Consider the following 11804-nt stretch of genomic DNA (forward strand, 5'->3'; position numbering starts at 1 on the left):
TATTTTTTAATTTTTTTTATTTGAAAGATGGCAGAGAGCACAAGCAGGGGGAGCAACAGGCAGAGGCAGAGGGGGAAGCAGATGCCCCCTCTGAGCAGCAAGCCCAACCTGGGACTCGATAGATCCTAGGACCCTGGGATCATGACCCCAACCCAAGGCAGACACTCAACAGACTGACCCACCCGGGTGCCCCTGGCCAATATTTGCTTTAGAACAGTTTGCTCTAACTTCTTTCCTTTTGTTGTCTAAAATCTCTGTTCATTGCCATTAAATCAAACTCGGTTCAAAATCGTATGTGGCTCATAAAAGGTGTGGAGCAATAGGTAGGGACATCCTCTCCTGCTCTTGGAACCTGGCTCTTCCCTGCCCCAGGGAGACCCAAAGGATGAGGGAGGCAGCGGGAAGAGGCCCTTAGGGGGCCCGTCTAGAATAAAAGTGTCTGCCAAGGGCACAGAACATGGAAAGGTGACCCTTGGTGGGGGGGCTGGGGCTGCGGGGGTGGGACTGGAAGCGCTGGGGGTGGGCGCGGCTCCGCAGAAGGCAGCACTCAGATGGCCACACTGTTTTCCACCAGGCTGGGCTGCAGGTACTGGTAGGGCATGTCCAGCTTTGCATTCCGGGTCTCAATTTCCTTCTCCAAAACAGCCAGCTCCTCCCTAAACCTCTTCAGCACGTCCTTGGGTCCAGGGCCTGAAAAATACTCCTCCTGGTGCTGGCCCAGAGCCACCTGGTGGAGAGAGGAAGGCAGCTGAGAGCCTGCGACCCGCACTCAGCGTGGAGGGTGTGCTGCCTCCCTCACCTGCCCGCCCCCCCCCCCCCCGGCCCCCAGGGGCGCCCCACTGCCAGCACCATCACAGGCTGGCGGCGGCCCAGCTGCCAGGTGATGGACATCTGCAGCGAGGCCTGATGGAAGTTGGGCAGTGTTGCCATAACTGTCTCCAGTGTCACGTCCTTGGTGGTAGGAGGCGGCAGCCGCATGGTGCAGGGCGCGTTAGGGACCCAAGTGTACCAGTCCAGCTAGGGAGGGAGAGGCAGATGTCTAGAGTCAGTGCCTGCTAAGCACAGAAGCCCCTCAGCCCACCTGCACACAGCCCTCTGCACCACTCCAGGTGCAAACTCCCAGCTGCCCACTATGGTCCGTACCTGGCCCAGGTGGGTGGACGAGTGCTGGCCAGTACAGGTGAATATACACATGGTGAGAAAGTGACACATCTGGTCGCGGGACTGTAAGGAGTTGGGGAACCCTGCAGGGGGTTCAGGGGAGGAACAGAAGCACAGCTCAGACACAGGGCAGGGAGGGGAGACCACAGGGGTGAGGAAGGGCACTCGGTCCTCTCAGGGTCCCTGGGCGCTGATGGCAAGCTGGGTTGGAATGGGGGTGGGGGGATCTGCTGGGTGGCTCCTGCTGGCCCATTACCGGTCAGGTGTTTAGCAAGCTGGCTACCATCACATTGGTAACCACAGTGGAAATATTCACAGCACGAAAATGAGCAAATGCTACAAATCAGGGCTCCCCTTTCCCACCGCCCCCCTACGCGCCTCCCCCCCCACCCCCGCCCGCCCCAGGGAGCTGGCTGTTAAACATTTACAAACAGCCATGGGTCTTGAGGCAGCTAGGACCTAGAGGAGTTCCCAGGGGATATGATGGGACCTGTCTCTAGCTGGTAGAAAAGGAATCTGGGAGGGCCTTTGGGCATTTTCACTGGGTTGGAAATGCTTCTGGAAGATTCCACAGAAATAGGATTCTGGGGAGGTTCCCAAGGGAACTATGTGGCGTTGGAGGTCCCAGGCGGGGGCTAGCCTTACCTTGGTCCTGAGCCCCCCGCAACCCGACCTCAGTGATCTCTCGACACCAAGTCTGCAGCTCCAGATCATCTCTCACAGCCTCGTTCGTCTTGTAGTGGAGATACACGATGCCCTGCACGTAGCTGCGCCCCAGGGTGGGGGTCAGGAGGGCTGCAGCTTGCCAAGAGCCTCCGGCCCTGGGCTCCTCCCCCCTCACCTGCCTGGGTCAGGGGCCCCAGCCCCCCAGCTGAGACACAGGCTGTCCTGAGTCCTCCCCACCCACCCCTGCCTCGCCCCTCCTCACCGGTAGAGGATTTCCCAAAGCCTCAGAGCATCCTGCACATAGAAGGAAGACTCGACTCCCAGGAGCCCCCGGTCGGCCAGGTCAGTGGGGGACAGAAGGAGCGGTAGGTTAGGAAGGCTCTGGCTCGCTGGAGCAGCTCCACATGGCCTCCGCCACCTGTGCTCACCACCTGAGGAGCGAGGGCCAGGTGGCGTCAGGCAAATCAGCCAGCCCTAGGGTGGGGGGGGGTGTGGAACCCAGAGCCAAGGGGAGAGTGGGCTCCAGAATGCCCCTGCCTTCCTCCTACCTGGTCAAAAACGCCCTTGTCAGAGATGAGCCCCGTCCTGGCCCGAACGTTAATTTCCAAGGTGTAGCGCAGATGGGGGATGAGAAGCTGTGTGTGTATATATATGTATATATAGTATTTATATATTGATACATGATATGGAGACAATATTTCTATATGGATACATGATACATACATAGACAAAATTACATAAAATTTCTCCCCCTGTGAAATTTTCATGCTAGGGATCCCTGGGTGGCTCAGCAGTTTAGCGCCTGCCTTCAGCTCAGGGCGTGACCCCGGGTCCTGGGATCGAGTCCCACATCGGGCTCCCCGCAGGGAGCCTGCTTCTCCCTCTGCCTGTGTCTCTGCCTCTCTGTCTGTGTCTCTCATTAATAAATAAATAGAATCTTTTTTAAAAAAAAGAAATTTTAAAGCTAGATATACTGTATCTGTTATGTACTATATGCATATATGTGTTTTATACATAAAAATAGTAAGTTTTTTGCCTCCCCAGAAGCACTTTCACCCATCTGGGGGGCATAACAGCCCCCCACTTGAGAATGCATGGCCTAACCTGCCTGCCTCTGGAACATCATCTCCTACCCTCTCCCCTTTGTCCATTCTGAATCTACTGGTTTTTTTATTGCCTTTTTTTTTCCCAAGATTTTATTCTTTTTTCCCTTTGTCCATTCTACTCACCTTCTTTCTGTCCCTCAAACATCCCAGCCTTGTTCCTGCCACAGGACCTTTTTTTTTTTTTTATTGGCTTTGAATTAATTTTTATTGGTGTTCAATTTACCAACATACAGAATAACACCCAGTGCTCATCCCGTCAAGTGTCCCCCTCCGTGCCCGTCACCCATTCACCCCCACCCCCCGCCCTCCTCCCCTTCCACCACCCCTAGTTCATTTCCCAGAAGGACCTTTGATCAAATGAACCTTTCCTGACCACCGGGCCTACCCACCCTGCTCTGGTTCTCCACATTGTACTTATCACAGCTCATAGGTTCCCATACAGTCTGTATTGTCTGCTAGCCCTTAATGGAAATGAAAATCCCCATTTTCAGGACCTTGCCTATCTTGCCTCTCACTGGCATCCAGAATGGCTCATGCCCCGTGAGATGCACCCCCAAGAAAACAAGTGAATGGGTGGACAGTCTGTGCTAATTGTCCACAATGAACCGGCTGCCAGTGTTGTCCTGAGTCCCTCTTAATAGCCTATGTGTTACTACTTTAGGATTCTTCAAAACTGGCTGAAAAAATACTTTTTGCTATTTGTATGATCCTCTCTTGTTGGACTCCTCAGTCGTTTGTGTGTACCCTTCCTATAATAGTGGGTGGATATCTGTGGTTTATACATGAAACGGGTAGGACTGCTCACCCTGCACCTCCCCCCACCATGGCTCCTTTTTGCCTCCCCGGGAGGACATGCCACCCCATTCAGAAGGCACAGCAGGCTGTGCTCCTGCTCCTGGCTCACTTGTCTTTCTTGGTTGGCTCTCCCCACCCTGAGAGCCCCCCCAGGGAGGGTGCCATGGGGCCTGGAGAAAGGGGCAGGCTGGAGCGAGGCGAGTAAGGTGCTACCTTGAAGATGGGGTGTATGGATGGAAGGCACCTCATGGTGGCCACGGTGATGACCTCTGCCATCAAGTGTCCCCGCAGAAGGTGAGACTGCAGCTCGTGGATCTGGAAGTCAGAGCTACGGACCCAGCACTTGGCCAGGAGCCAGACCATCGGGGGATCCGTGGGCAGGAAAAGCAGTGGTGGAGGGCATCCCACACGTGGCAGCTGGAGCTGGAGCAGGGACAGGGATTGGGATACCCCACACACACACTGCGCCTCTCCCCTGAGGCTCCCTCCCTGCTGGCTTAGCTCTGCCCACACTTGCCTGCGCTTCCTGCCCCGCAGCCCTCAGCTGGGTGCCTTCTGCAGAAATGGTTCTCTCTCCGCTCTCCCACTGGCCTCCTCTGACCTCACTTCCCCTTCGGCTTGCAGTAGGAGTGATACCGCCTGCACACAGCTGGCTCCGCCCGCAGTCCTGAACTGTCACTGGCCACACGTTACAATCTGGATGTCCCCCTGTTTCCTCAAAGTTGGGCTCTTGATTTTCCTCTTGACTTGTCCTTTCCTCTTGACTTCTGCAGGAGCCTTGCCCAACTCCTTCTCCTCCTCCTCTCTCCCTGAACCCAGGCCAGTTTGATCCTCCTCAGCATCACACAGCTGATCCCCACATCTGAGCCCAGACCCTCTGCCTTGGACAGTCGCTGAACCCATTGCCCAAATCCTAGGGTCTGGCATCCCCCTCCTGGGCCCCAGCCTGAACACAGGCGCCGGCCACAGCACCCTGCCTCGGCTTCCTGTGCTCCTGCACCCCAGCTGGGCCCCCACAGCCCACAGGGTGTGGCCCCTCTGCCTCACACTGCTCCCCAGCACCCCAGGCCAGCTGGCCCCTGAGAGTCCCTGGGGAGTCACCTGACCCTCACCTCGGTGGGGTCCTGCCTGAGGGTCTAAGTCCCGAGCCTCCTCCAAGGCTCACATCACCTCCGAAGGACATCCCCAGACTGCTCTGTCCTCAGTGACTTCCTCAGCCCTGAAGCCTCTTCAGACTCACCCAGCCAGTCTCTCCGGCAGCCTGGCCCTTTCCTGTGCCATAGGCCTTTGCAGGGAGTGGGGACTCCGTGAATTTGCATGAGGGTCTGAGCAGGAGGACAAGCACTACTGGGGAGCAACACTCCTGGGTCCTCTCACCTGGATGACCATGGGCAAGAGTTTCCCATCAGGCTGCAGTTTCAGCATGACCAGAGGGGCGGCCAGGTACTGCTGGCTGCACAAGATGACATTGGCCTTGATCCCGTCCAGCAGCGCGAAGTCTGCCTCGAACAGCCTGCCTCCCTGTGTGGGGGTAGCGGGTGAGGGCTGCTGTCCTTGTGACTGTCTCTGCCAACCACTCTTCCTCCCTCCATCGCTGTTCTCACTCAGGGAGGAGGCAGAGTCACATGTCTCAGGGGTCATTCCCGATTTCTCCTGCCAAATCCCTTCTTGCCATCCAGCAGGAAGCTGCCCCCACAAGTGGACCCCAAAGCACAAACACCAACCACACTGCCATTTCAGTGCATGACCTCTTTAGGGCTCTTCTGTGCGTACCTGGAGCTCCTGCTCCAGCTGGATCTGCAGCTCCTCCATCCCCGGAGGGAACTTCAGGCGTGCCGGCAGCTGCCTGGAGCGCCTCAGTATCATGGGGTTAGCACCGTTGAGAAACTGGTACCCAAACAAGGCGTCTTCCTTCCAGGAGTCCCGCACCTTCTCTGGGGGTGACAGTCATAGGGATCTGAGCGCCCCCACCAAACCATCCCCAGTTGACCCCAGCCTACCACAGGGGCCCCCGCCTCTGGTCTCCCAGCCCTGGGTGCCTGGGTTGGGTTGGGTCCGAGATAAGAGCCCTGGGAGAAGCCCTGGGGTGAGGTACTAACTAGCCAACTTGCTCTGGTCACACCAGAAAATTCGGTTGAAGTCATCCAGATCATTCCAGCAAGTGAAGACATTTAAAGAGTCTTTGATGGCTAGGTCTGCCAGCCTTCAGGGAAAGAGAAGCAGAGTTTGAGAGTGATGCTCAGGATCAAACACATAAGGACAGGCACCCACCTGAGGCTGGCCCAGCCCTGTGCAGTCCTCAGCCCTTCGGCCTCCCTGGCATCCAGCCCCCCTGTTCTCACCCCTTTGCCAGCGAAGCCTCAAAATCAATTCTCTTATCTTCCAGAAATCGCTCATCTGCAGGGAGGTCAGAGATCGTGGCCCCAGCGACATTCAGGATTAATCCATCCTTCCAGTTATCCCACCTGCCCGGGAAAAGTGAAAGCAGATGTTGGTAGTGGGGGGGGGGGTGGTCAACAGCTCCCCGGGGGCGGGGTGGGGTTGGGAGGAGTGTGGGGCGCGGGAGTAGCGCTGACCGGTACAGCTTCCTCTTCTTTTCCAGCTCCTTTTCCCTGTAGTCCTTGAACAAGCCTTGATGGTCGTCCACCACCGTCCGGCCTAGACATGGGGAGGAGAGCTTGGGCCGTGAGACCCTCCTGGTCCCGGGTCCCGCCGAGGGCGCCTCGTCAGCCCTCCCTTCCCGCCGGCCCTGGGCCTTCAGCATCACTTCCTCCTCCAACCTCCAGGCGCTGGAGGCGAGTGGGGGGCGCGCGCAGCCCTCTCCCCAACCCCGCGCCCCAGGTCCCAGCTCCCCGTGCCCTGCCTCCCTGCCCTACTCCGCACCCCCCACCCACCGCCCGCAGGCCTCGCACTCCAGCCCCGCGCTCACCGGTGCCCTCGGGGAGGCTCAGGATGCCACTGCCTTCCACCCAGCGGTAGCACGGGAACGTGAACTCTTCCCCGCTAGCCCCGGGGCCCTGAACGGAGATCCAGTTGCAGAACCAGGCGTCGTCCTGAAGGAAGTGCCATTTCTGCAGTTTCACGAACAGCAGCGGCCCCAGGTGCTCCTCCACGTCCACCTTGAATTCCGTCTCCTGCGACGGCAGAAGGGGCTCAGCGTCCGCGGGAAGGGGCCCTTGGACTGAGCCTGGCTCGGGCTGGACGCCCTTCCGTGAGCTTCGGAAACGGCGCGCGGAGGGAGCCAGAAAGAGAAGGGGACACGCACGGGGCGGGTGGGTCGGGGCGACGCAGGGGGAACGTGGGGAGGTGCACTCCTTCCTTCTCTATTTCCTCCCTGTGGACCTCGCCTGCGCCAAGCCCCGAGCCCGGAAGGAGCGCACCGGTGCGCGTGAGACACTGGGCTGAGGCGGCTGCTCCAGCTGCGGCGGCGGCGGCGCCCTCCCCCGCGTCCCCCAGGCTGGGCTCTTTTTTTTTTTTTTTAAATGATAGTCACACAGGGGGGCGGGGGGAGGTGCAGAGACACAGGCAGAGGGAGAAGCAGGCTCCATGCACCGGGAGCCCGACTCGATCCCGGGTCTCCAGGATCGCGCCCTGGGCCAAAGACAGGCGCCAAACCGCTGCGCCACCCAGGGATCCCCAGGCTGGGCTCTTTATTGGCGTGTCCAGGGTCTTGGATGGGTCCTGGGAACACGCAGAAGCCGCTCACAGGTTCCACGCCGGGGCCCGTTGCAAAGTGGGAATGTTTGCGACAAAGCGCTCGGCTGCAGAAGGGCTGGGAAGGGCGGCCCAGAAGCGGCGAGGCAGTGGAGAGGGTGGGTGGAGGTGACCGGGTTCAAGGGCGCCCTGGCGGGCGTGGGGGTGGGAGGCGGAGCTCGGGCCGCGGAGACCCGAGGGGCCAGGAGACCCAGCAGACCGCGCCGGATTCCGGGTTAGAGGCGGAGAGGGGGAGGCGCGAGCTACCGCCGGGGGTGGGGGGCGCTAGGGGCGGGCGGAGGGCCGAGAAGCGTCCATGGGGCAGCCGGATCTGGGGGCTTGGAGAGAGCGGGACAGGCGATGAGAATTGGGGTGTCGGGGCCGAGGCGAGTCTCAGGTGGATGTGATGGGACCGGGGACGCGGGTCGGATATTCGGTGTTCTCATCTCCGCCGGCGCCCCCATTACCACCCCATGCGGCAGAGAAAGCCCCCAAGTCGGACCCCCAGCAACCGCGGAGAAGGCTTGAAACGGCAGCTTTTGAGAATAGAAGGCACCGGAGGACGGACGGCAGGTCCAAGGAAAGGCCGGGCGCGGGAACACGTCCTGAGCGCGCCCTGTGCGCGGCGTCCCGGCTGGAGGCTCCCCTGGCCCCGCGCGCGGCTCACCTGGCCCCGCGCCGGCCGCAGGCGCTTCTGGATCTCCGCTTCCCCGTGCTGGCCCACGAGCCACAGCTGCACCTGGTTTTGGGAGCCCGCGCACAGCGAGGAGCCGGTGGACACGCGGATGCGGTAGAGACCCATCCTGCCTGAAGACGAACGCGCCGTCTGCGGAGGAAGAGGACTGGACACGCCAATAAAGAGCCTAGGACCCCGCCCCTCTGAAGCCTAGCGGTCCAGGGTGTGGTGGTTCCCGGGTCTCCGACCAACCCCCGCGCACCCCAGAGCTCAGTCCAAGCCCAAGGAGGCGGGCCTGGCGGGGACCGGGGATGCGCCCTGTGTCCCGGCGGATGGAGAAGGAGCAAAGGGGAAGCAGATGAGGGTTGGGGCAGAAAACCTGCAGGACAGGTCTCCACCTGCAGGACTGGAGCAGATGGATGTCAGCAGGCGGCTGGGAAGGCCTCTCCAACCAAACACAAGCGCTGGTGCCCTGGCCACACCAAGTGGCTCACCCCTGCAAGGGTCATGCTTAGGGTTGCAGGGGAGGGTGAAGAGGTAAAGGAGAGCTGCTCCTCAGGAGCTTGTGAGTGAGGTACATCAAGGCCATTGAATTAAGTCAATCGCTTGGAACACTTGCCAGCCTTCCCTGTGCCAAGCTCTGGGACTCATTCCCTACTATGCATCACCTGAAAAGGACTCACCTCACAAAACTTCTGTGAAGGTTAATGAGCTTTCACTCTCCTCTGTCCCCGGGGGTCAATCTAAATTTGTAGAGGAGCCAAGGACCCAGCTTGAAGAGAGCATCTCACATCTCCGACATTATTGTGAGCCATCTACAGGTTGGCGTCAGAGAATATACTCACAAACTAAGCCCAAGAGCTTGGTTCAATGGGGGTAGACCACTATGAATATCTCCAAAATGTACCTCCTGGATTTTTCTCTGAGACTTGGTAACACCAAGAGAAATTGTTGGACTTCTTTTGGCTAGAGGTTCAGAAATGAAGAAGCTGGTGTATCCAGCTGGGGTCATGGGATGAGCTGTCTCTTTTCATCATCCTCAATAAGCCATTGTATTGGTCCAGGTCAGTGGGGGAGACATTGTTTGAATGGGGTTTACGAGGATCCACAGTCATAGATGATTTGTGGAAGGAGAACTTTCAGGAGCCAGGAAATGTGAGGAAATCACCTGGAAATAAATAAAATGCTCCATGCTCTGCTCATTTGAATCAGTTACAGGTAAAGATTGGAAACTCCATGGAGTAAACCAGTAATTCTACAGAAAAATTGCAGAGAGTGTCAAGGCCACTTTTATGCAAACAGGCTTGCATGATGGACACAAACAGGGGCCTGAGCAACCCCCTGGCTGAACACAGTCACCTCCATCAGGGGACCCACCTCAAAAGAGCCATAAGCCCTAACTGACCAGTGGGCTCCTTACAACCAGGCACAGTTACCAAAAAGGGGGAGAATTCCACTCGTCCGCAGACCTCCTCACCTTCTCCCCTTCAAACCAGCCCCCTCCCGCCACCTCCTGGCAGGCAGCCTCTCCTCTGCTGTCCTGCACCTGCTCCCTCGAGGTGTATTCAGTAAACTCCTATCTCCTTTCTTCTGCCTCTGATGAATTCATTCCCTCCCCCACATACTGGCTTCCACTCCACATTTGGGGGCCCCCATCCAATCTAGAGACACCACATTTATCCATTTAGAGAAGTCCGTACTGAATGTAGTAAATTGGCTTTTTTCTTCAGGAAAAACTGTATTAGACTGCTTTGTAATCCCGGGTGATGCTATACTACAAGTGGACTGATGAGAAACCCTTTCCCCTAGAGATAATGTCCACCCTTAGACCTCCACGTCCTCGTGTTGTTATTTATACACATAATTAAAATGCCAAGTTAAAAAAAAAAGCAAAGTAGGGGGGAAGCTTTCCCAGAAACCATCCATCAGCCTCTCCTTATCTATTTTGTCCAAAACTGGGCACCAAACCCAAATCCTTCAAGCTGGCAGGGGAGATGGAACCACGTGATCCCCTCAGCCTTATCAGGATTTCCCTGTGCCACACAGGGATGGGTGGACACACAAATATATGTAGGCCCCACCAGCAAATAAACAGAGATAATGGATTAGGGAGTAGGGACCCAAAGGGGTATGCTGCAATTAGTTTGGGAAACACCTAAATGCATAATGACATTAAAAAGAGAAAAGTCACCATGAACTGTTGCCAAACAGTATAATACAGAGGAGAGGGCTTACATTGGGATTTTTGACATTTTTATAGGTTTTAATAAGAAAGGGAATGTCACTATATATGAATGTGCTTCTCCTACATATACTTCTGTTTATAGTGAATAGAGATATATGTTCATCCCACTAGTACATTGAAGAGGATAAAAACAGACAACTGTGCGTGGGCCAAATAGTCTTGGGAAAAAATAGGAGCCATTCCAAGAACAGAAAGGACTGATCGGCACGTGTGACTACCCATGACAACCCCGCAGAAGGAGGTCCAACTCGTCAACCAGCTCTAACGCTCATGCTCCACGGCCAGGAAGAAACGGAGTCTTGAGATGCTGAGTTAGCTAAAGTCCCAAAGAGGAGCCTTAATGTGCAAACACAACCCTCCCCTCTCCTAGAAGATGAATCCACTAGGTACCCCCTCAACTACTGCAAGACATTGATAGTGCATGCATATTTTTATAAATCATACTAACAAAGCAAGTCAGTGGATCATCATAATGGTAGAACAAGGGTTCCGTAAGTCTGGCCAAATGAAACTAAAGGCATACATCATTTCAGGGAGGAAAGATAGATCAAATAAGCTAACATTTATGGGGAAGATAAGCCTCAGAGCCTCAGCTCAATCTGCTGAGACCCTCGGTGCACATGAGGGTCTGAGACAATATCCTTTTGTATGGGGTGGCGGGGCAGGACTGGGGTGGGGGGAGTATCTAACAAGATTCCAGTAATACGGAATCATCAAGAAAACATCAAAAGAAGTATTTTATCAACTTTAAGAATGTATCTTATTCCCAGAGAAAAACAAGAATGAGTAGGAGGCAATGAAGTAATGAAGTAAATCTGTGATGTTGGTGTATTTAAAACAGAGGTAAAGGTAATGACAATAAGTCTTCAATCACTGCCTTTCATTGTTAAATCTGTCACTGCAGTTTACATTGTTTAAGGAAATTTAGGTTTGTAACCAACGTTCAGATTTAGCATTTATATTTCAGTGTTTTGTTTATAGATTATGTTGAATAAAGTTGAGATTAAGTAAAATACACATGTAGGAGGGTTCTCTCCATAGGCAAAAAAAAAAAATCCTCAAACTTTGGAAACCCTATCAACAGTGAGCATAAACCCTGTCGAACAATAAGCATTTAAAAAAAATAAGTGTACACCAAAGCATTAGCAACAATTATTACTAGGGAGTAGGAGAAGGTGGGGAAGGAACTTACATTTTTTACATCCCTTGGAATTTTTTAAAGTTTTTGCAAAAGCATGAGTCATTTTTGTAATCTCAACAATTTAATATTGAACAAAATCCAAGGCTATAAGATACTATCTTAAAAGCACCAACTATAATCAAGCATGGCCCTAAAGGGAACCCCTGAAACTGATATTTAATTTTCTTTTATACATACAATTCAGAAAAATCTAAATGTAACAGAATGAAGCCCATCATCTGTGGAAATGGCACAAACCTAATGATTTTCTTACAAATTAAA

The 11804-nt window shown here is 55.1% G+C and overlaps 1 protein-coding gene and 1 pseudogene across 1 annotated transcript; one reads left to right on the top strand and one right to left on the bottom strand.

Moving 5' to 3' along the window:
- Positions 1-8234, bottom strand: ALOX15 (arachidonate 15-lipoxygenase). Its single transcript, XM_055306051.1, is given in 15 exon segments — positions 1-727; positions 850-1017; positions 1144-1244; positions 1807-1928; positions 2090-2174; positions 2177-2258; positions 2376-2462; positions 3942-4151; positions 5106-5249; positions 5502-5662; positions 5828-5931; positions 6071-6193; positions 6305-6386; positions 6658-6862; positions 8089-8234. Coding segments are annotated over 15 exon segments (1989 nt in total). The 5' UTR covers positions 8224-8234; the 3' UTR covers positions 1-547.
- Positions 8235-8604: 370 nt separating this feature from the next.
- LOC129496904 (MICOS complex subunit MIC26-like) lies at positions 8605-9279 on the top strand (annotated as a pseudogene).
- The last annotated feature ends 2525 nt before the right edge of the window (positions 9280-11804 follow it).

The sequence above is a fragment of the Nyctereutes procyonoides genome, unplaced genomic scaffold (genome assembly GCF_905146905.1).
Source record: "Nyctereutes procyonoides isolate TBG_1078 unplaced genomic scaffold, NYPRO_anot_genome, whole genome shotgun sequence".
In the NCBI taxonomy this organism is placed as follows: Eukaryota; Metazoa; Chordata; class Mammalia; order Carnivora; family Canidae; genus Nyctereutes; species Nyctereutes procyonoides.